This window comes from Ursus maritimus, unplaced genomic scaffold (genome assembly GCF_017311325.1).
Source record: "Ursus maritimus isolate PB19 unplaced genomic scaffold, ASM1731132v1 scaffold_24, whole genome shotgun sequence".
Taxonomy (NCBI): Eukaryota; Metazoa; Chordata; class Mammalia; order Carnivora; family Ursidae; genus Ursus; species Ursus maritimus.
Genome location: NW_024424897.1, coordinates 15,685,879 through 15,708,365, shown reverse-complemented (window position 1 = coordinate 15,708,365; position 22,487 = coordinate 15,685,879). Strand labels below are relative to the sequence as shown.

At 58.3% G+C, this 22,487-nt stretch overlaps 1 protein-coding gene across 1 annotated transcript in view; it reads left to right on the top strand.

Annotated features, from left to right (window-relative positions):
* The window catches only part of MRC2 (mannose receptor C type 2), a 31,265-nt gene extending 9,178 nt beyond the window's left edge, over positions 1–22,087 (top strand). The window contains exons 2-30 of the mRNA XM_040641213.1: positions 1–10; positions 580–873; positions 1,054–1,218; positions 1,427–1,540; positions 1,905–2,048; positions 4,608–4,796; positions 4,937–5,091; positions 6,020–6,127; positions 8,075–8,190; positions 8,698–8,846; positions 9,431–9,648; positions 10,345–10,487; positions 11,592–11,694; positions 11,978–12,116; positions 12,229–12,264; positions 12,586–12,746; positions 12,845–12,912; positions 13,627–13,727; positions 14,022–14,164; positions 17,229–17,343; positions 17,472–17,635; positions 17,806–17,914; positions 18,460–18,698; positions 18,856–19,024; positions 19,122–19,271; positions 19,591–19,710; positions 19,896–20,075; positions 20,497–20,523; positions 20,736–22,087. The exon at positions 1–10 is cut by the window's left edge and continues 398 nt beyond it. Coding sequence (XP_040497147.1) covers positions 1–10; positions 580–873; positions 1,054–1,218; positions 1,427–1,540; positions 1,905–2,048; positions 4,608–4,796; positions 4,937–5,091; positions 6,020–6,127; positions 8,075–8,190; positions 8,698–8,846; positions 9,431–9,648; positions 10,345–10,487; positions 11,592–11,694; positions 11,978–12,116; positions 12,229–12,264; positions 12,586–12,746; positions 12,845–12,912; positions 13,627–13,727; positions 14,022–14,164; positions 17,229–17,343; positions 17,472–17,635; positions 17,806–17,914; positions 18,460–18,698; positions 18,856–19,024; positions 19,122–19,271; positions 19,591–19,710; positions 19,896–20,075; positions 20,497–20,523; positions 20,736–20,959 — 4,053 coding nt within the window. The 3' untranslated portion in view covers positions 20,960–22,087. The remainder of the gene's footprint in view (positions 11–579; positions 874–1,053; positions 1,219–1,426; positions 1,541–1,904; positions 2,049–4,607; positions 4,797–4,936; positions 5,092–6,019; positions 6,128–8,074; positions 8,191–8,697; positions 8,847–9,430; positions 9,649–10,344; positions 10,488–11,591; positions 11,695–11,977; positions 12,117–12,228; positions 12,265–12,585; positions 12,747–12,844; positions 12,913–13,626; positions 13,728–14,021; positions 14,165–17,228; positions 17,344–17,471; positions 17,636–17,805; positions 17,915–18,459; positions 18,699–18,855; positions 19,025–19,121; positions 19,272–19,590; positions 19,711–19,895; positions 20,076–20,496; positions 20,524–20,735) is intronic.
* Positions 22,088–22,487: the final 400 nt, after the last annotated feature.

Sequence of the window (22,487 nt, the reverse complement as noted above, 5' to 3'; positions counted from 1 at the left end):
CCCTACTATGGTGAGAGGCTGCTGCCGGGAAGGGCTGGGGTCCCCGGTGTCAGGAGGACTGGAGCCACAGAGTGACAGACGCAGAAGTGACAGGGCCTTTGGCCTCTGCAGACCTTTGGCAGCCCTATCTTTAATTGCAGTGGGAAGCATTTGGGAATAATTAAGAAAATGAACTTCAAAGCATTTATTTTTAAGAAATTACAAAATGTCTACATGCTTATAAAGACCTCAAACAGCACAAAAGTGTATAACATAAAATTAAATGAAAATTCCCTTCCAGGCCCACGCTCCAGGGTAGACCCTAGAGTAACTCCCACAGGTGTCTTGATCCCCATTTCGCAGGGGTGACCAGGGACCACAGTCACCCAGGTGCGGGGCCTTTCGTGGTGGACAGCTTCGTCCTGGGGGTCCTTTTCCTGTAAGACATCCTGAGTTCTGAGATGGAACTTGGGGGGAGGGGAAGCCAGATTTTGGACAGGCATCATGGGGAACCCCTTCCCAGCCCTATGGGATGACTAGCAGGACCTCTTCCAGGCTCCTGCGCTGACCCAGTGGCAGAGGGAGCCTTAAAGCCTTAAGCGCCACTTTGCATCAGGGCCCCATCCCCGGCTCCCTGGGATAGACGATTTTCCCTGAGGGCTGAGGGAGGCGGGCAGCCTCTGGGGTCCAGACGCCAAGGGACCGGCTCCCTTCCTGCAGAGGTCTACACCATCCAGGGGAACTCCCACGGGAAGCCATGCACCATCCCCTTCAAGTATGACAACCAGTGGTTCCACAGCTGCACCAGCACGGGCCGCGAGGACGGGCACCTGTGGTGCGCCACCACCCAGGACTACGGCAAAGACGAGCGCTGGGGCTTCTGCCCGATCAAGAGTGAGAGCCGGGTGGACGGGGTGGGCCAGGGCGGCTCCCAGAGGGAGGCTGATCTTCAGCAGCCTCGAGGCGGGTGGAAGAATGTTCCAGACTGGGGTGATAAGACGCCCCTCCTCCTAGCGGAGCAGCAGGTGTGGGGGGGTCTCTGCACTCCTTGAGGGACTGCTGTCGTGGTGGCAGGTAATGACTGTGAGACCTTCTGGGACAAGGACCAGCTGACTGACAGCTGCTACCAGTTTAACTTTCAGTCCACGCTGTCCTGGAGGGAGGCCTGGGCTAGCTGCGAGCAGCAGGGGGCAGACTTGCTGAGCATCACTGAGATCCACGAGCAGACCTACATCAACGGTGAGGTGGCAAGGCGGGGGAGGGGGGGCTGGGCCTGTCGGCTGGGGGAACGGCATGGGGGGGAGCAGGAACCTGAGACCCGCTCCCCATCTTTGGAGCACCCCAAGCATTTCTGCGGGTGGGGCAGCGAGGACATTGGTGGGGGGCACAGAATGAGAGGGCGGAGGCTGGGGCGATACCCTTCTCACCGCGCCTGTCCTGCGTTCAGGGCTCCTCACTGGCTACAGCTCCACACTGTGGATTGGCCTTAATGACCTGGACACCAGTGGAGGCTGGCAGTGGTCCGACAACTCGCCCCTGAAGTACCTCAACTGGGAGAGCGGTGAGGCGTGGGGTTCAGGGCGCAGGGCGGCCTGGGGACTGCAAAGGCCTTTGGCCTCTTTATTTCTCTCCTGGCACCCTGCTCCAGGCGGTGTGGGGGCGGGGCGGTAGGGCGGCTCCCCACCCCCCACTCCTGGACTGGGCCCTACTAGAACCTGATGCCCTCCCCTCCGGGTGCAGGGCTCGGGGGGCGCGCTGGATTTCAGGACTGGCCAGGGTGGCGGCGGGAGCCAGTACCAGGGCTGGGTGGAGGGCCCCGGGCGGGGAGGAGAGGCAGCGAGGGATCCCCCCTCCCCGCCTAGCGCCCAGGGGCCGGGGTGTGAGTTTTTCTCTCCTGGGGTGCTGGCGCCCTGCCCTCCCCACAGATCAGCCGGACAACCCGAGCGAGGAGAACTGCGGGGTGATCCGCACGGAGTCCTCGGGCGGCTGGCAGAACCGCGACTGCAGCATCGCGCTGCCCTACGTGTGCAAGAAGAAGCCAAACGCCACGGCCGAGCGCCCGCCTCCCGGTGAGCGGAGCAGCGGGCCAGGCGCGGGGCGGGGCGGGCCTGGGGGGGCCGCGGCACCAGGGGACTCTGATCCGCTGAGGGACGAAGTGGAACGCTCCATTAATTCTTCCCGAGAACGTTTGTCGAGAATTGTGTTAAATGCTGGCAGTTCGCACTGTCCTTGGGGCAGTCACACTCTCCTGGAGGGCGACAGACATCTCGACGCACAATTAGAATAGCCCGAGTCCTGTGCCATTATAAAAATATGTGTAATAAACGTTAGAGGGGAAGAAATGCCTAGAGAAGAAACTGCTTAAGCGCCTGGGAGTTAAGAAGGATTTCCTGGAAGTGACATTTGATTTGGGCCTTTCAAGTTGACTGTAAATTTTAAAAGCCATGAAGAGGTGTGAGGGAAGGGCATTCCTGGCAGGAGGAACTGCATGTGCAAAGGTGTAGAGGCAGGGAGTATACAGCAGCTTTAAATTTGGTGAGCATTGTGGTCTGTTTGGAGTATAGACTCTAATCACTTAGTGTGGTTTTTGAAGGAGCAGCATAGCAGTCCCTGGGAGCTTGCAGAATCTCAGCCCCCCCCCTCCCTGCACTTCGTAAGGTCCTCAGGCCATGCGTGTGCGGGTGCAGATGAGGTGCGCTGGCTTCGAGTGCGTGCCAAGGAGACCGGTTCAGAAAGGCAGGTCGCAGCCAGTCCCCGAAGGGTCTTGGCAGCTGGGTCCAGTTTGGGTGGGGCCACGTAGGCTGTGGGGAGCCTCTGCAGGATTTTAAGCCAGGGAGTGTCTGGCTGCTATTTGTGATTCACAGAGATAGTTCTCGGGGCCTGTGGAGGAGGTTGGGGCAATGGGCACAGCCCTGCTTTGGGGACTGTGCCCCTCCCTGGTGTGTGGCTTTCGGTCTCTGAGTGCAAATCGCGAATAAATTCCGACCCCTTGCAGGGCTGTTGTAAGGCTGGAGACCTGGCCTGGCCCAAAGGAGCGTGCCCTTGGGGGCCGAGGATGTGCATCCGTGTCGGTTGGAAGGGCTACTCCGGTAGTCCAGTAGCCACGGGGATGGTGACGAGGGAATTTTTTTTTACAAGGAAAATACATCAGATCCAGAAAAAATCCACAGACTCACGGAAAGTAAAGAGCTTAAAGAGACAGACCATTAAAGTATTGGCAAAGAGTGATTCAGGGCCGTCACCGGCCACCGCTTTCTCTCCTCCTCTCCTAAGGGGTCAGGAGCAAAGACTTAAAACATTGGCACCCCGCAGCTAGGACACCCCAGCTCTAGGAGGGAGCCAGCGGCCGGGACCAGTTCTAGATCTTCTCGGAAGCTGCTATGTGAAGGAAGGAGAGTCCCCCTTCAGGCAGGCCTAGCCTATCTGTGGCCCCCTTCGGGCCTGGCCCCTCACCAAGTCCTCTGTCCCCAGATGTCCCCAGTGTGGGCAAGGTTGGGGGAGGTGTCCTGTGGGGCCTCCTGGACCCGCAGGTGTGTGTGTGGCTGTGGGTCGTCTCTTCCATCCCACTCTGAGCGGTTTCTTGGAGGGGTTCTGCCTTCTGGGTCTCATCACACAAGGCGTGTCATTCTAAAGGCAGGCACCATTGTGCCCCCAAAGCATCCACATTTCCTGAGTTTCCCTCCTCCCAACAGCCAAAGAAGGCCCCTCGGGTCTGAGCTTGGGTTCTGTGTGCAGCGTCAGCCTTGGGTCTCATCTGGGAAGGCTAAGGCGATGATTGACAAGTCTGAGGCTCAGGCTCAGCCCTCCCCTCTTTGCTGGGCCTCCAAGAAACAGCATGCTGGACCCTGGAGCGTCTCGCGGAATGGAGTGGATCCCAGAATCCCAGTGTGGGGCGATGCTTCGAGTGGGCACATGCTTTCCCTCCCAGCCGGGCAGAATCCTGCCCGAGCCTGACATTGTGGGTGGTTCAGCGAGGTCCTGTTTTCTCTTGCCAAGGCCCAAGTGAGGGCTTGTTTGCTTCAGCTGCTCTGGGACCCCAGTCCTAGACAGTGAAGCTGAAATGCATGGAAGTGGGGGTGAGGAAGAGCCTGTTACCTGTGGGTTTCTCAGCCCTGGGTGGAGCCCGGCATGTAGGGGAAGGAGCAAGAGGAGAAATCCCCACTAGGGGATTCCTTCCAGTCCGCAGTGACTGCCTGGGCCGCTGGCCTGGTGGGCCCCACTTCCCATCCCTTCACCCTGGACTGTCAGGGTAGTACCAAGTCCACACTCAGTGTATGCTGTTTGAGGTAGTGACAGTGGTTTCATTTATTAAGCAAGGTGGACATAAGCGAAGTTTGAATCTAGAATAGGAAAGCCCATTTACAGAGGAGGAAACTGAGGCTCCCAGGGCCGGTCTGATCTGAGTCCCCACCCATCTCTTTCTGAAAGCTCCCCGCTGGAGGGGCCGTCCTGTCTTGGGCTAAATCTGCCACCACCTCCCAGGGCTCTGCCTCTAGACCTCCAGCCTCCCTGGAGGGCTTGGTCTTTTTCACATCTGGTGGCCAGGGCTGATCTGAGACAGGTATGGGGAGGAGGGGACCCAGGCTGCGTGGCTTGGTCCCTGAACAGCACCTCGTGGGTCTCTGCAGACGTGTGGGCCAACGTGAAGGTGGAGTGTGAGCCCAGCTGGCAGCCCTTCCAGGGCCACTGCTATCGCCTGCAGGCCGAGAAGCGCAGCTGGCAGGAGTCCAAGAAGGCGTGTCTGCGGGGTGGGGGCGACCTGCTCAGCATCCACAGCATGGCCGAGCTGGAGTTCATCACCAAGCAGATCAAGCAAGGTGAGGGGCGGCTTGTCCGCACTCCCGGGGCAGAGGGCAGAGGGCAGGACCTCCCAAGACGGGACCATCTCTCCGTCCGCCGCCATGGCCGAGGCTGACGTCTCCGCGTGCTGTCTCCCCTCCCTCCTGCTGCACCCCAGAGGTGGAGGAGCTGTGGATCGGCCTCAACGACTTGAAACTGCAGATGAATTTTGAGTGGTCTGATGGGAGCCTCGTGAGCTTCACCCACTGGCACCCCTTTGAGCCCAACAACTTCCGGGACAGCCTGGAGGACTGTGTCACCATCTGGGGGCCGGTGAGAACCCCCTCTCCCCAGCCTACTGGTATCACCCTGGCTGAAGGAGGGCTACTGTCAGCTAGCTCCTGCCTCCATTCCAGCCCCCCCATTGCCTCTCAGAAGCCCCACTTCCCCACTAACTCCTTCCCTTCCATGTGGAGAGATTGCCAGGGTTTGAATCCTCCCCGTCCCCGACTAGCTGGGTCACCTTGGGCAAGTTACTTAACCTCTCTGTGCTCAGTTTCCTCATCTGTCAATGGAACACTACTAGTGCCAACCTCAGAGGGTCACTGGGAGGATTAAAGGGGTTCATTCTGGAGCAGCCCGAGGACGCTGCCTGGCACCGTCTTGGTCTGCCAGCTGCTCTGCCCCACCGGCAGGTGGCATTGGAAGCTGCATTTTATGGACCTGCTCCGTTGGCAGGGCTGCTCTGTGCCAGCCCTACCCAGCCCAGGGTCCTATCTCCTCCAAAAATGATGGGGTGGTGACTATTTGCCATGGCTTTGACTCAGATGCAGTGTGGATAGATGAAGGAATTGATGGAGGGGTTCAAGGAGATGTGAGAGCCTTTAAAAAGACAAAGTCAGAGGGACAGAGTACCGACTCCAGGGACAGAGAGGACATTCTGTGGTGAGATCCTGCAAACAGTGCCAGGACTATGGAGACAGAGCCATCTGGCATAAGGGATGCTATTTAAAAATTTATAAACAATTATTTGTTGAGTGTCTGCCACGTGCCAGGCATTCTCCTGGGGGCTGGGACACAAACACCCTTGCCCTCTGGATGCAGCTGAAGGCAGACAAACTGCTGGCTAGGAGACGGCAGACACAGGACAGCCCGGAACACACAGCGGTCAAGTTGGAGACAGGGGCAGGTCTAAAAATCAAGTTCACCAAAGGCTTTGGGGGAGGGGGGGCTGAGACGCTCCCTCATCCTGTGTCCCTAGGAAGGTCGTTGGAACGATAGTCCCTGCAACCAGTCCTTGCCATCCATCTGCAAGAAGGCAGGCCAGCTGAGCCAGGGGGCGGCTGAGGAGGACCATGGCTGCCGGAAGGTGAGGGTGCTTCTGGAGCTGCCCCTGGGTGGGGCCAACCAGAGGGGCTCCCCGGAGAGGGAGGGGGCAGATGGAGTCCTGCAGCCTCCCATGGCATCCTCCCTTTCTTGGCATGTCCCTTCTTCCTGCTTTCCAAACTGCTTTGTTCCAGAAAGGGTGACACTGGATGAGGTGGGCTGGGGTAGGGTGGGGGCTGTTGGGAGGAAGCAGAGCACCCCCCCCCACTCTGCATGAAGAAGCTACTTCCCAGAGGCAGCGGAGAACAGGAGGTGGGTGTGGGCAGGCCCCCAAGACATCACCGGAGTGAGGCTGCTGGGGTGCACCCCAGTCCTGCTCCGTCACCTCTGTCTTTGCTGGCACACATCATGCCACCTGGTGGAGCGTGTGCTTGTCAGTCTCCTCTGGAGGAATGAGGCCATTCTGGTGTCGTCTTTCTTGCCTTCCTAGCCCCAGGGGCTTCCAGACAGTCAGGGAGGGAGGGGATCAGGACTGACTGGGTTAGTGGGGCAGTGCGTGTATGAATGAGGGTGTGGGTGGGTGATGCACCCAGCCCCTCCCAGGCCACCCACAACCTGGCTCTCAGCCAAAGAGCGGTGTAAGTGGTGTGGCAGAATATGGGAAGGTTGCCCAAAAAAGACACTTTATGGTGTTTGGCCCCTGATGGCTCCATCTGCCAGGGCCACACTCCTGCCAGCCTCTTACGCCAATCTGGCTCTTCACTCTGTTTCCTTTTGGAGTAAGCCCCCTTACTGCACCCCACCCCACGTGAACTCCAAGCTCTCCCCCAGGGGGAGAGTCCTGAAACAACAACAGGCATGACCTGCAGTGGGGTGCAGAGAGAGAGCAGACAGGGGCCCTGCTGAAGCGCCTGGGGGGCCAGTGTGGTCAGGGACCGCCAGGGGCTCTGTCCTGCCCTGGTGGGGGGTGGGGAGTGAGGATGAGTGGCTAATTGCCCTGGCACCAGGGCCGCCGAAAATGTGTGTGCAATGTTGAGGAGCCCTGGTTAATATCCTGGGAGAGCTGGGATCTTAGCACAGCCCTACCTACCCCTCCACGTCCCCCACTCCCGCCGACACCCTGCAGCTTCTCTTTTGCTCTGGGTCCTGCCCAAGGGGCTGTGTCTCTCTCCCAACCTTGAATCTACCTCAAGGCTTCCCATTTCAAGGGCTCCTAGAGGTGAAGGCCCCCGCAGGCACCTGATGTCTCTTAGGAGGAGCAGGCCTGTGGTGAAGACAGGCGTAGCCTTTGTGGTATGGGTTCAAGGCCGGACTCCCCCTTGTGTTATTGTCTGTGCATAAAATCCAATCACTTAATTTCTCCGAGCCTCAGTTCCTCTTCTGAAAGGCAGGAGCAGGGTGGCCCAAGGGGAAAGGGGTCTGTTGGGTGAAGCCTTGCCTGGTCTCGTGGGGGACCGATGGTAGAGAACCAGCCGCTCAGAGCAGTGGTCTCTTCCAAAGCTTTGCTGCTCCCTGCTGAGGGTCTGTCCCCCCACTTCAGGCTAGGCGCACCCTCTGTTCACTCTACCTTTTCCAGGACCCGGGGTTACCTGGTCCCTCCACATCCTGGCAGCTTTCCCAGCTTTTCTGGTTTCTCAGCCAACTGGCAGTTTTCCCACTGTGACTCTTGGTTTAAATGCCCAAAAGGGGAGTCCAGGGGGCCACGCCTCTTGCTTCGCCAGGCTACAGGCGGGTCACTGGCTACCTCCTGGTCAGCCACCCTTGGGCCATGTGTCCATGTCTGGTCTGGCAGTTGTGGGTGATGGTGGGGAGAGGAGTATGAGGTGATAAGGTGCAGAACACAGCACAAGGAGAGTCCCCTCTGTCCTGGGCCCCAGCCTGCAGCACGTTCAGGGGTGCCTCTGATGGCATCCCCCAGCCCAGGCTTTCTGGATGAGGGAGGAGAGTCCTCCCCACAGACATCCCTCTTCTGCCCCCTCTCTCGAGCCAGGGTTGGACATGGCACAGCCCATCCTGCTACTGGCTGGGAGAGGACCAAGTCACCTACAGTGAGGCCCGGCGCCTATGCACCGACCACAGTTCCCAGCTGGTCACCATCACCAACAGGTACAGGATGGGGCATGTGCCCAGACCAGCCCTCACTCCTGTCCCGGCCTAATGTGGCCTCTCCACGAAACGGGGTGGCGTTCTGCCTTCACGCACAGCGGGCCCTGAGTCCTTGGAGCCTCACATGGCTCCAGGGCCTTTTTCTAATATCGTCACAAGAATGATTCCCATTTATTAAGTGACCCTGTTGTGGGGCAGGGGCAGGGCCTGGGCCAGGGCAGGAACAGACAGGGCCCTGCTGGTGTGGGCTCGATGCCCAAGAGACGCCTTGGCTGTGTCTGTTTCTCTCTACTTTCTTCTCAGCCAGGCACAGAGGTGCAGGCAGGAGAGGGGAGCTCGGTTGTTGTGTGAGCTGCAGGGTCCCCACGGGCCCCCACTTCCCTCAGCAAGTTGCCAGTTGGGTACAACACCTAAGCTCCCAGAGCAGGGCATCTGGCCTGTGGCCCAGAGAATGCGGGGGGGGCATTCGGGCATGAGCTCCCTGCCTGACCGGCTTCTCTCCCACAGGTTTGAGCAGGCCTTTGTCAGCAGCCTCATCTACAACTGGGATGGCGAATACTTCTGGACCGCCCTGCAGGACCTCAACAGCACTGGCTCCTTCCGCTGGCTCAGTGGGGATGAGGTCATGTACACCCACTGGAACCGGGACCAGCCTGGTGAGCCCCTCCTCTGTGGCACTCGGTCGGCCCCCTCTGACTTTCCTTGGGGAAGCCAGGAGGCCATAGGGGCCTGCCCCCCCACTGGACCGAGTCCCAGGGCTTCCCAGTAAACCGATCATGGGTACAGCGCGGTGAAGTGGTTAGGAGCTCAGGGTCTGGGGCCAAATCGCCTGGTGCATCTTTGAGCTTCAGTTTCCCATCGGTCAACCGAGGATAACGGTGCTTTCCGCATGGGGCTGTTGTGAGGCTGAACGGGTTGAATAGCCATGAAGTGCTTAGAGTAGCGTGGGCAGCGGCCATCAGGATCATTGTCACTTCACGGTCATTGTCTCTTTTAGCCTTTTCAATGACCTGATGAGGCTGATGATAAAACAGCCTCAGAGAGGTTAAGCCACTGGCCTAAATCTCACAGGAGTAAGCCCAGAGCTAGGACTCTGCCTCCGTTCCCTTCAGGTCCCTGCGGAGCCGGCCAAGCTGGTCACCAGTGTGGGGGCCGAGGCTGGCGGGGGTGTCCTGCGGGGATGTGGGGGAGGGCCGGACCATGAGTCCTCAGCCAGCAGGTCTCCTGCTCCCTCCTCCAGGGTACAGCCGTGGGGGCTGCGTGGCCCTGGCCACAGGCAGCGCCATGGGGCTGTGGGAGGTGAAGAACTGCACCGCATTCCGGGCTCGCTACATCTGCCGGCAGAGCCTGGGCACGCCAGTGACACCGGAACTGCCTGGGCCAGACCCCACGCCCAGCCTCACTGGCTCCTGTCCCCAGGGCTGGGGGTCAGACCCCAAACTCCGGCACTGCTATAAGGTAGGCAGCCTGCTGACGCGGGACGAGGGAGAGGAACTAGAGCAAAGGAACAGCTCGCCAGGGTCAAGGGCAGCCCCAGTGAGGCCCAGCCACGATCCGGGTGGCTGGGCCCCGGGGACACTGTTTCTCCACAGCGGACCGCAGACAGAGGTCATTTCGGATGACACTCTTGTCAGTGGAATCTCAGCTCTGATACACTGTAGGTGCTTGACGAATGGCAAGAATTGAAAAAACAGCAGAGAGAGAATCGGTTTCAGAGGTTCCCAAATGTTGGGGCTGGGCTGGCTGCTTTTCAAAATCATCTGGGCAGCTTGATAAAAATAAATGCCAGGCTGTCATTGTAGGGACTGGGATTCACTAGGCTGGGGCGGGGCCTGGTCCTTTGATTTTTAAACTCTGCTGGGTTTGGGAACCTCTAATGTAGTCCAGGGTCTTTTATGACATGAGGAAACTAGGTCCAGGGAGGGGAAGGAACTTGCCCACAGCAAAGTGTGGCTCCCCAAGGATGAGAGCCCAGGTCCTGGGCTAGTTCAGGGGTCTGGGCAGGGGCTGTTCTCTAGGAGCTGGCTATGCAGGATTGTCTTAGCTAGCCTGCACCCCTGTCCAGTGAGGCCCCAGCCCCCCTCCCTACTGCTGTCATGGGAGGGCAGGTGGACCAGTAGGGGTAGCTTAGACACCTGGACTTTGTTCCTATAGGTGTTCAGCTCAGAGCGGCTGCAGGACAAGAAGACCTGGGTGCAGGCCCAGGGGGCCTGCCAAGAGTTGGGGGCCCAGCTGCTGAGCCTGGCCAGCTATGAGGAGGAACACTTTGTGGCCAACATGCTCAACAAGATCTTCGGGTACTGAGCCTGGGGCAGTGGCCTGCATGCACCTGTGTGGGCTCTTGGTTTTGCTGGGCACAGGGCAGGGGGCAAGGTGAAGGCGCCCCCAGTGAGGCCTGTCTGAGGGCTCAGAATGACCTGTGTGTCGGAAGCTAATGCCAGGACCATCCTGTCCTCCCTCAGGGAGCTCTGGTCTCCCTGGCTGCTCACCAGTATCAGGGAACCAGCAGTGTCCCCCTCAGACTCACAGACTTTGACAAAAGTAACTGCCCTCCTCACCCCTCCTTCTCCATGGCAAAATCTCCTGATCCAAGTCGAGCATCCCCCCACCCCCCGCCCGCAACACCATCCCATAACAGCCCACTCTCCTCAATAAACGGCGTTTCCCGAGAGGAGGAGAAAAGCTATGAAAGTGAGCATTTGCTCCTGGGGGTCCCTCCAGGACCCCATGTCTGTCCTGTGGGCCTCGTATGACACAGAGCTCCTATAATCCCTTAGCGCTGGAAAAAATCCGAATGGATCCAGGCTTCCCCAGATCTTTTTCCAGGGACATGTCTTTCCAGCAAACATCAGGATTACATTATTTGACTAGTAATTGTCGCTCTCATTGATGGCCTCTCACCATGTCTCAGGTACTGCACTGAACACTGAGTCCTTATTCAGTCTCTTCTTCAGCCCTATGAAGTAGACATTGTCATGGACCCATGTGGGCTGGTAAAGAGGTTGCGTGATTTGCCCGAGGTCAGGGAGCTGCTTCATGGGCGAATGGGTGCTGGAATCTGCTTTTATCTGATTCCGGAGCCCTCCCATCTCCACCGACCTAACTAAACTCCCTGAAGTGAAAGCCTACAGAGTCTTGCTGGCAGGGCAAACCCCACCCAAAGGGAAGCCAGGGAAGGGGGCCAGGCCACCCACCCCCAGTGAGCCGGGCGCCTGGTCCAGCTAGGTCAGTTCTCTATGGGGAGAGAACTTTTTAAAGGTGGCCCCAACAGTGTATTGCTGGTGAGTGTGAAGCCCAGATGGAGAGGCCCCAAGCCTTCGGGACTGCCCAGGTCACCTGCAAAGGTCTCCTGCTCCTCTCATCCCCATCTCTTCTGTCCCCACCCCCCGGTTGTGCTGAAGTGAGTCAGAGCCCGAGATCCACGAGCAGAATTGGTTCTGGATCGGCCTGAACCGTCGAGACCCCGGAGCAGGGCAGAGCTGGCGCTGGAGCGACGGCTTGGGGGTGAGCCGGCCTAGAGGGGGCGGGTCAGGTGATGGGCGGGGCCCGAGTGGGCGCGGCTCGGCAGTGGGCGTGGTCTTTTGGGGGCGGGGCAGAGCCTGGCGGGCGGCGACGTTTAGCTGAGTTAGGGCCCTTGGCCAGAGCCCGCAGGTTACGGAAAGGGGGGGCGGGGCGTCCAGCCCGGGTTGGGGGTTCCCAGCTCAGGCCCGGCCTTTTGTACGTCTGTTCTGGGAACGTCGAGGCCTGCGCCTCGTGCCTGACAACCTTCTGCCATTCCGACCTCCAGTTCTCTTACCACAATTTCGACCGGAGCCGGCACGACGACGACGACATCCGGGGCTGTGCAGTGCTCGACCTGGCCTCCCTGCAGTGGGTGGCCATGCAGTGCGAGACGCAGTTGGACTGGATCTGCAAGATCCCTCGAGGTTGGGTGGGATGGTGCTGGGAAACAGGGAAGGGCGTGAAGGGCGGCGGGGTTGGGAATCCAGGGGAGGGTCTCCTTTCCCTGCAGCGTCTCTGTCCCTGTTGTCGCCGTAGGCACAGACGTGCAGGAGCCCGATGTCAGCCCACAAGGTAAGGCCCCCCCGGGCTGTCCTGTTCTCCGTGGCGGTTGGGAGAGGGTGAGGGGCATCACCTCCAGGGCAGGGCCTGACTGGGATAGAACGAAAGGAGTTAGGGGTTTGAGCTGAGAGAAGGGGACTCAGGGCGCCTGGAGCCCTGTCGGCGTCCGTCTCCAAGCAGGGGCAAGCTTGGGCCTGGAGCGGTGTCTGCCCGGGGGCCTAGGGGCTTGCAACCCGCCTGCAGCCTGCCATTGGACCCGCCTGGGCCTTGTCCGCAGGGCGAGCAGGCAAGCCCTGCCTGGCCGCCGCTGCCACGCTCACACTGCCCCCGCAGGCCGGCGGGAGTGGCTGCGTTTCCAGGAGGCCGAGTACAAGTTCTTCGAGCACCACTCCACGTGGGCTCAGGCCCAGCGCATCTGCACGTGGTTCCAGGCCGAGCTGGCCTCCGTGCACAGCCAGGCCGAGTTGGACTTCCTGGGGCACAACCTGCAGAAGGTAAGCACCCCAGTGGGTATGGGCCTGCGGGCAGTGGGAGGGCAGGCTGGGGAAGGAGAGGTCCTGCCAACCCTTATCTGCCTGACCGGTTTCCCCAGTTGTCCCGGGGCCAAGAGCAGCACTGGTGGATTGGCCTGCACACTGCAGAGAGTGATGGGCGTTTCAGGTAGGAGCCTTCCAGGGTCAGCAGGTGTGGGAGGGAGCGGGTGTCTGGATGGCCAGCCATGACCCCAGATGGGAGCTAGGGAGGCCGCCCACAGAGACAGATAGACCTGGATTTGAATCCAGCTCTGTTCCTCCCTGGCTGTGTGGCCTTGATCAAATGACTTAACCTTTGTGGGCCTTGATTTTCTCATCTAAAAATGAGCATAATGAGGCCTGCCTGGTAGGATTGCTCTGAGGATTAGAAATAAGGTATGTGAAGTCCTTAGCATAGCATCGAGCACATAATTGGGCACCAAATAATGACAGCTCCTATTATGCTGGGGCGACTCACGAATAAGGCCCCCTCAGGATAGGACATATGATGTCCTCTGGAGGGGATTCTTTGTGTTCTGTACCCACATAACATGCATGAGGGGGCTTGAGGAAGGAAGAACCAGGAACACATGCATATCTGAGCATACTGTTGCCCTTGGACCTCTGCTTTGGGATTCTTGGATTTTCTAGAGAATGAGTGCCCAGGGAGGGCTGGGCCTTACCTGGAGGCACCAGGTCTTTGAGTCCCCAGCTGCCCTGAGTTCGGTACACTCACTCTCAGCCTGTAGCCACTGAGCCCCTGGACTCGGACCCTTCCCTGCCCCCATCTCAGCGGCCTTCATTGCTGCATACAAGGGAGGTTGGGCCCGGGGCAAGTCACCTCTGCTCCGTGTCATTGCAGGTGGACAGATGGTTCTGTTATAAACTTCATCTCCTGGGCACCCGGTAAACCTCGGCCCATTGGCAAGGATAAGAAGTGTGTGTACATGACCGCCAGCCGAGGTGAGGGAGAGGGTGGGGCAGAGAGTGTGCAGAAGCTGGCGAGAGGGTTGATGTTGGGGGCAGTGTGGTGAGCCTGGGCAGGCCCATCCGTCTCTTCTCATTCTCTTTGTTCCCATAACCCAAGAGGGGCTAGACCCAGAGAGGGGACCTGTCCCCATGATCCAGCAGCCACAGAGGACTAGAGTTTAGAGCTGGACATGGGCACCTGACCCCGATGTCCTCTTCTTAGGGCATGAGGCAAGGGTGCTGCCGGCCCTGCCCTATGCTAGAATGACTGCCCTCCTCTTTCTGCAGAGGACTGGGGGGACCAGAGGTGCCTGACGGCCTTGCCCTACATCTGTAAGCGCAGCAACAGCACCGGAGAGCCCCAGCCCCCGGACATGCCACCCACGGCCCTGGGGGGCTGCCCCTCCGGCTGGAACCAGTTCCTCAACAAGGTAGGAGGTGGGGAGGGGCCACCCAGTGGAGTCAGGGGAGAGGATGTGAACATGGGAAGGCCAAGCTTCAGAAGTCTTGGCCCTTTGGCAACATCAAAGTCATGGCCTCTTGCCTACACCCATCAGCCTCTCTCCTACTTGGCCCCAGTGCCGGGGTTAGACACCTGGGAAAATAACTCCACCTGCTAATCCACCGGGGGATGTGGGTGTCCACATAGTTTGGTGAGTTTTCTAGATTAGCGGTCACCACACATTTTGATAATGAACTCCTATTAGTAAACACAATGTTGAGCATACAAAGTGTGTGTCTACGTTATATATATCTGTGTAAATAAATATATACTTACTTTTGTACTAACAGTTCTATATAGTAAGCTCTGCACAAGAACAAAAGAATATGAAGCATGAGCTAAAGATTGAAAAAGAGCATTTTTTAGAAGATTTTATTTATTTATTGGAGAGGGAGAGGAAGAGGGCATGAGAGAGCGAGCATGAGCAGGGGGAAGGGCAGAGGGAGAGGGAGAAGCAGACTCCCCTGCTGAGCAGGAAGCCTGAGCTGGGACTCGATCCCAGGACCCTGAGATCATGACCTGAGCCAAAAGCAGACGCTTAATTGACTGAGCCATGCAGGCGCCCCTGAAAAAGAGTATTTTTAAGTTTAAAAAATTTTTCTTTATTATAGTATGAGAAGAGTACTCAAAAATGATCAATTATAATAATTATTCATCCTTAAATAATTTTAGTAAGAGCAAGGTAATTGCATATATTTCATTCTTTTTAAAAATTTTGGTCTGACACTTTGTGATTTGGGAGTTCACAGGTCTTGTTTGAAGTTCAAATTACTTTAAAACATGGATTTAATGGTTATCGTAGATGAAAAAGTCTCACAAAGGCAAATACATCAAAATGGAAAAGTTCGTCTGTCATTGGCTGGGCTTTCTTCACTTTTCAGTCCTTCTCCCAATGAAACAAAGGTTTTTGTGTAAAAACCGGCTAGTACATTTCTGCATTTTAAACTAATCTGCCTCAGAAACTAATCAGAAGACCTGATTAAGATGGTTTAAGAACAAGTCTTTGGAAGATTTTTTGAAACAACGTTGAGGAAATTGTTTTCCCAAGGGTTTTGAGCGCCCACAGAGGAAAGTTAGGGGCAGTAACATTAATCAGAAGGGTTTCTAGACGCGTCTGCGGAGTGTTCCTTCTAGAGGGTGATTTTCTTTCCCAACGTGATTACTTTTGCACTCCTGGGCTGACTGATCAGACCTGATTAGATGGTCATGGTTTTTACCTGGTGGCTGACAAGAGCTCGTTCCAGAAGAGAGGAGCCCTGTTTTCTTGTTGCTGCTTTTGCGTCCCGAGTCGGAGCTTTGATCCGTGCTTTCTTTGCCGACGCTGTAAAACCACTTAGGGGATTGTGAGGATTAGATTAGTTAACCCTAGCTCATAGAATCCATAAATCTTTGTCCTGTGTTGGAGTGTAGCCAGCCCCTTAGTGTCATGGAGCTCTTACTGTCTTCAGAATAGTCAAGCGAATATTCTACCTATTTGACCTTAAAAAAAAAAAAAAAAAAAAAAAAGTAACACGTGTATTATTACAACTTGGGAAAAAACAGAAGGAAAGAAAGTACAACTCACTCATCCTTTCCAGAAATAACCCCTGTTAATATTTGTTACTCTGCTTCCTGCCTTTTTGCACCTAATTGAGATCATACGACATAACACGATCTTGTATCCAGCTTTTCTTTCGCAGTGTTCTATTTTGAGCATTTTTCTCATGTCATTACATTTTTCCAAAAATCTATTCTTGTGGCTTCTTCCACCACAGAATATATGGTATATGGTACTTGGTCTCTTTCTTGATGTGTCAGCATCATTGTAAAGATACCAGTTACTCCCCTGTCGGAAGCCTTTGAAGTATGCGAGGCTGTGTGCCCCTTCACGGCCTGGCCCCAGACACCTTGCTTTACTAGTTCTCTGCCCTCCGTTACAGCCCTGTAGCATTTAGATGTAGGGAGAGTGAGTGAGAGCCTGCCTCTCCCCCTAGCTTTAAGCTCCTGGAGGGCAGGGCCCCTGGCCCGGACATAGCACCTAATACGCTTGCGCGTGGTAGGGATGCCCCGAGTGTTTGCCGGACTGAGTTGGTACTTCCTCTCTTCCGCTGCTGATACTTGCTGATGTGACCTTGCTGCTTCTAATTTTATGACTAGTCTTACTAGTTATTTAAAGGAGGCCTCCGACTATCTCTGAACTACTGTGAAATGAAATGCATGGGCTTCGTGATAAACCTCCCCCCCCAACTCTTGCATTCTTTCTGGGTTTACAGTTCTGACACTGGCATCAGTAAGCTGATGCTAGAACTCCTCCTGATAGCAAGAGCGTCCCCTCGCTAAGCACATGCTCTCGTGCCGTGCACTGTTCTCTTTAACTCTTAACAGGACCCCAAAAGACAGATATTTTTATTCCCATCTTACAGAAAAGTTAAGTCAGATCTGGAATCTGACCTGCACGTGTCCCCTGGCCCTCTTTGCGACTCCAAAGCTTCCTTCCTTTCCTTCTCCCCCATCGCACTGAGGAAGGAAATCACTGGAGACTGTTCATTTTCAAATAGTCTTCACTTGAGACGTTGCCCACCCGGCTGCTGCCCAACAAAGATCATTCAGAAGTGAAGATAAGGGCGTCGTACCGATGAACATAGAGGTCACAGGACAAAATAACAGATTTCAGGCAACACTTGGGAGGGCGATAGCTGACATCGAGACAGACCTTGTCCCCACGCATGGCCCAGGTGCTGTTGTCATAGGCAGTAGAGCCTTTGGTGGCCTAAAGCCCTCCTGCCACTTACAGACACCCCTGAGCGTCGGCAGGCGGACGTGAATGTGCTGTGCCAGGCTGAGAGGGCGCCCGAGCCTTGCTCAAGGAGCCCCAGATGTCCTGGTTCTGTTCTGTTGTCCTCACAGCCCTCGAAGCCTCCCCGGGGCCTGCCACTGAGGGCTACACAGCAGAGTTTCTGGGTTTGTGGGACAGGGCGGTGGAGCTGGACATCACGCCTCCCCCTCCGCCCCAGTGTTTCCGCATCCAGGGCCAGGACCCCCAGGACCGGGTGAAGTGGTCAGAGGCACAGTTCTCCTGTGAACAGCAAGAGGCCCAACTGGTCACCATTGCAAACCCCTTAGAGCAAGGTAGGGCCAGCCCATGGGAAGGCCCCAGTATCCTCTGACACAGACCCCCCCCACCAAAAAAATGGCTAGAGCAGAGTGAGCAAGGGGCTCTCCTGTTGCTCATAACTCTCTCTTCCGGGGGACTGTAGCATTCATCACAGCCAGCCTGCCCAATGTGACCTTTGACCTTTGGATTGGCCTCCATGCCTCTCAGAGGGACTTCCAGTGGGTGGAGCAAGAGCCTCTGCTGTATACCAACTGGGCCCCTGGGGAGCCCTCCGGCCCTAGCCCTGCTCCCAGTGGCAACATACCGGTGAGGAAACCCCTCCCTCTGTCGCCCTACCCCCTGCAACCTGCAGCACTCGCCTTCACTCCCAGGGTCCCCCCCTCTTCCAGCCTCTTTGCTTGGAGGGCAGCCCTTTGGGGGCAGTGGCACAAGGGGGAGAACTGCCAGGGCTCCTCTGAGCAGCTCCCTCCCCCTAGACCAGCTGTGCGGTGGTCCTGCACAGCCCCTCTGCTCACTTCACTGGCCGCTGGGACGATCGGAGCTGCACGGAGGAGACACATGGCTTCATCTGCCAGAAGGGCACAGGTACGCGTCACCTGGGAACTTGGGAACATCAGCACTGGGCCCGATGCTGTGGGCCATGCCTGGAGGAATGACGAAGCATGGTCCCTGATGTCAGGGGGTCCCTGGGGTCACCCCCACTGTCCAACATCTGCTTGGGAAGCAGATGGGCAGAAAGACCTGGTGCCAATCAAAGGGAAAGGCAGTGAGGACTGAGGGTCTCAGGAGGAAGGTTTGGGGGTCTGGAGGGCTGACCAGGGACAGCTAGACACCGGGCATGCCTGCTGTCGGGGAACCTGAAGTCAGGCGTCTGAGGCCCCCGCGGCTCCATGCCTGTTCCGCAGGGGTTCCTGGGGTAAGAGTAGCTCAAGGCCCCAGCTTGCTCCTCTGTGAATCGGCAAGAATGTATTCTTAGTAACAGCGGCTAACACTTGCTGTCCGTCTGTGCCGGGCCCTGGGCCCAGTGGAGACCTGGTCTCAGCCTGATATCCGGTGCTCCCCCAGCTTCATGCCTGGGAATGGGGTGAGGGAGGCAGAGCCCGGCCTGAGCCCTGTCCCCTTCCCTGTAGACCCTTCCCTGAGCCCATCCCCAGCAGCGTCGCCCCCTGCCCCGGGTACTGAGCTCTCCTACCTCAACGGCACCTTCCGGCTGCTGCAGAAGCCCCTGCGCTGGCACGACGCCCTCCTGCTGTGTGAGAGCCGCAACGCCAGCCTGGCCCACGTGCCCGACCCCTACACGCAGGCCTTCCTCACGCAGGCCGCCCGCGGGCTGCGCACCCCACTCTGGATCGGGCTGGCCAGTGAGGAGGTGGGCTCCCAACACTCGTCCTGGCCCCGGGGTCGGGACTGCTCCCCTGATTTCCCTCCCTGTCTCTTCCTGACTCCTTGCCTTTACCCTACCTGCCTCTGTCCCCCACCCCCCGCTGACCCCCTTCCTCCCACCCTGATGGCCCCCTCGTGCCCAGGGCTCCCGGCGGTACTCCTGGGTCTCAGAGGAGCCCCTGAGCTATGTGAGCTGGCAGGACGGGGAGCCCCAGCAGCCAGGGGGCTGCGCCTACGTGGATGTGGACGGGGCCTGGCGCACCGCCAGCTGCGACACTAAGTTGCAGGGAGCTGTCTGCGGGGTGAACGGCGGTGAGTGCCCAGCTGCTGGGGCCGAGGGGCGGGCAAGGTGTATAGGCTGTCCCGGGGAGGACTCTGGGCCACTTGCTCAATCCTGCACCCCCTACAGGGCCCCCTCCTCCCCGAAGAATAAGCTACCATGGCAGCTGTCCCCAAGGGCTGGCCGACTCGGCGTGGATTCCCTTCCGGGAGCACTGCTACTCCTTCCACATGGAGCTGCTGCTGGGCCACAAGGAGGCGCTGCAGCGCTGCCAGAGAGGTGGGCCTGCGCAGGCTAGAGCCCACGTGGTCGTTTCAGGTGGTGACCCCTATCGTGGACACTTAAAGACTCCAGGAACGCAGGCCCCTTGCTACCCTCCACCCGTAGGCAGCACTCACACAGATGTGCCCCATCAGTTTCCAGTACACAGGGGCCACGTGTGGCCTCATGTCAGTAACCCCGGGCGCCCACACACCGAGGCACACTCCACACCAACCTCCACTCAGGCTGCCGGAGAAGGGGCCTCTCTGGGGGAGGGGGTCTCTGCTCCCCCAGGGAGACCACTGTCTGTCCTGATGTGGGCCTCCCTTGTGTCCAGCGGGTGGGGCGGTCCTGTCCATTCTGGATGAGATGGAGAACGTGTTTGTCTGGGAGCACCTGCAGAGCTCTGAGGGCCAGAGTCGGGGTGCCTGGCTGGGCATGAACTTCAACCCCAAAGGTGGGTACCCTGTGTGTGGCATCAGGAGGGGGAAGCCTCAGGGTGTAGGGGGGACACCTTCCCCCAGGGCTGGGCGGGGGTGAGGACTTGCGGGAGCTGAGACTCAGTTCTCGAACAGGCCTGCTCCCTTCCACCTGCTCCTGTCTCCTCTCCCCCGCACCCCGTCAGCATCTCCTTTCCCGTAGGAGGCACCCTGGTCTGGCAGGACAACACAGCTGTGAACTACTCCAACTGGGGGCCCCCTGGCCTGGGCCCCAGCATGCTGAGCCACAACAGCTGCTACTGGATTCAGAGCAGCAGCGGGCTTTGGCGCCCGGGCGCCTGCACCAACATCACCATGGGCGTCGTCTGCAAGCTCCCTCGAGGTGAGCGCCGCCGCCCCCGCACAGCTGGTGCTGGGCCTGCGCCAGGGCTCCGCGGCTCATCTGTCCCGGACACAGCGGATGGGAGACGGGCCCGGACCGGGACCCTGCCCGGGGATAAACTGGTCTGTAGGAGGGACCGGCCCTTCCTACAAATTTCCAAACTAGATGGCAAACCCATCATTTTGTAGCGGTTAAGGGCAAGGACGGGGTTCAAGCCCCGGGCAAACCACTTAGCAACTCTGTGACCTTGAGCCAGTTCCTTCAAGTCCATGGCCTCAGTTTCTTCATATGCAAAATGAGGATAATAACAGTACCTATGAGATCAAATGGGCTGATCGGGTGGCTGGCGCTCAGGAAGCGGCCTCTGCGTGTTTGCTTGTTGTTATGCCAGTTACTAACGGGTCCCCCCTCTTCCTCGCAGCCGAGGAGAGCAGCTTCTCACCATCAGGTGAGTCCCAGGCAGGGCTGAGATGAGCCGTCTCCCGCCTTGGCCCAGCATGCCAGGGAGCGTGGGCAGCGGGGGGCAGCCGGGGGACAGTGGGGGGGCAGCGGGGGACAATGGGGGGCAGATGGGGGCAGCGAGGGACAGTGGAGGGGCAGATGGGGGCAGCGGGGGTGGCGGGAGCACAGCCCCTCTGCTGAGTGGTGGGCTTGCTACAGCAGCGCTCCCGGAGAACCCAGCCGCCCTCGTGGTGGTGCTGATGGCGGTACTGCTGCTCCTGGCCCTGCTGACCGCAGCCTTGATCCTCTACCGGCGGCGACAGAGTGCGGAGCGTGGGACCTTCGAGGGCGCCCGCTACAGCCGCAGCGCATCCGGCCCTGGCGAGGCCACCGAGAAGAACATTCTGGTGTCTGACATGGAAATGAATGAGCAGCAGGAGTAGAGCCAAGGGCGGTGGGCAGGGTGGGCACAGGAGGAATGGGGAGGCCGGGCCCTGGGTCAGCCGGGCCCCCCCACCAGCTGCCAGCCCAGGTGGCCTATGGAGGGGTGCCTTTGGAAGCCACTGTTGGGAGCTGGGGCTGATCAGGGCCTGGCTGGTGGGGTTCCTCCCTCCCGTGAGGGCTGGGCTGAGACCCGGCTGAGTGCAGCGTGGTGTTTCCCTTTTGGGGGGGCCTAAGGTCTTGTCACCTGGGCCTGTGCCCCCACGGTGACCAGCAGCAGGACGGGAGCCTCTTTCTGCCCCTTTCTCCCCAGGCGCCCCTGCCCAGGCCTGCTGACCATGCCCCAGGACCCCCCTTCTCATAGCAGAGCCTGAGGATCCTCCCCTGAGCCCTCAGCCAGCCTCTGTCGCTTCTCTCCTTCCTGGCAGCCTTGGATCTGAGCCCCCTCCCCCTCTTCCGTCCCCTGCTTCTCATGCAGCCCTTCCTTCTGAGCCAGGGCCCCTGGGTTTGGGGAGCCCTGTTGCTCATGGTGGGTGTCAGGTGAGGGGGCCAAGCATCTGTCACTCCTGTGCCTACTGGGGTGGCCCATGGGGCATGGAGGAGGGGCCTGGGTTGGGCCTGAGAACCAGGGCCCCACTGGGGTGTCAGCTGGGCTGGAAACAGGACTGGGAGAGACACCCTGCCCCCCAGGGGGTGACCAGGCTGAGGCGTCATCTCCTGCTGGTTGGGGGAGGGCTCTGTCCCTAAAGAGTCCCCTGTGGGGACCAAAGTAAGTTCCCTAACGTTTCCAGCTCCTGGCTGTGGTTGGAAGAGAGGAGGGGGTTGCCAGAGTCTTGGGGGCCTCAAGCAGGAGACCACCCTCTCGGGGGGCCCAGAGGAACAGTGCTCGAGCTCCCGGAGGGGCCCAGTCCCGGGGTGCTGACTCAGTGCCTTTCCAAGAGGCCGGAACCCTGGCCCAGGCTGGGGCGACGGCCAGTCCCTGTGCCATGGGGCACGGGACAATGTGAACACGGACTGAGAGTCATGGTCCTTTTTCGTAGATCTTAATTTTTTTAAATGTGTCATTATTGTGAAGAAAAAAAAAGAAAAGAAAAAAGAAAAGCAAACAAATAAAACACCTTTAAGAGGCTTGAGAGAGAAGGGTTTCTGCTTTGTCTCTTGTCGTGTTTGGAGCTCAAGCCGTGTGTTCTTTCTGCAGTCTGCCATTTTGCTTCTATTTCTGGGCCCCGTGGAGGTCCTGCACTCCTGTCTCTTCTTCTGGGCCCTCGCCTTTCTGGGCCTGCTCACCATGTTCTCCGTGGCTGGGGATGTGTATGTAGGTAACAGCTCAGGAGCCACCGGCCCGCCGTGGGAGCTCACCTTTCACCTTTCACCATGTGTGAGATGGGGGGACGGGACGCACTTCCTGAGGTTGCTTGGAGGGTATTTGAGGATTAAATGAGGTCATCTGTGCCAAGCAGTGAGACCAGCAGCTCCGGGCTCCTGCAGTAAGTGTCCCATAAACGCCAGCTGCTACTGTTATTTTGGGGC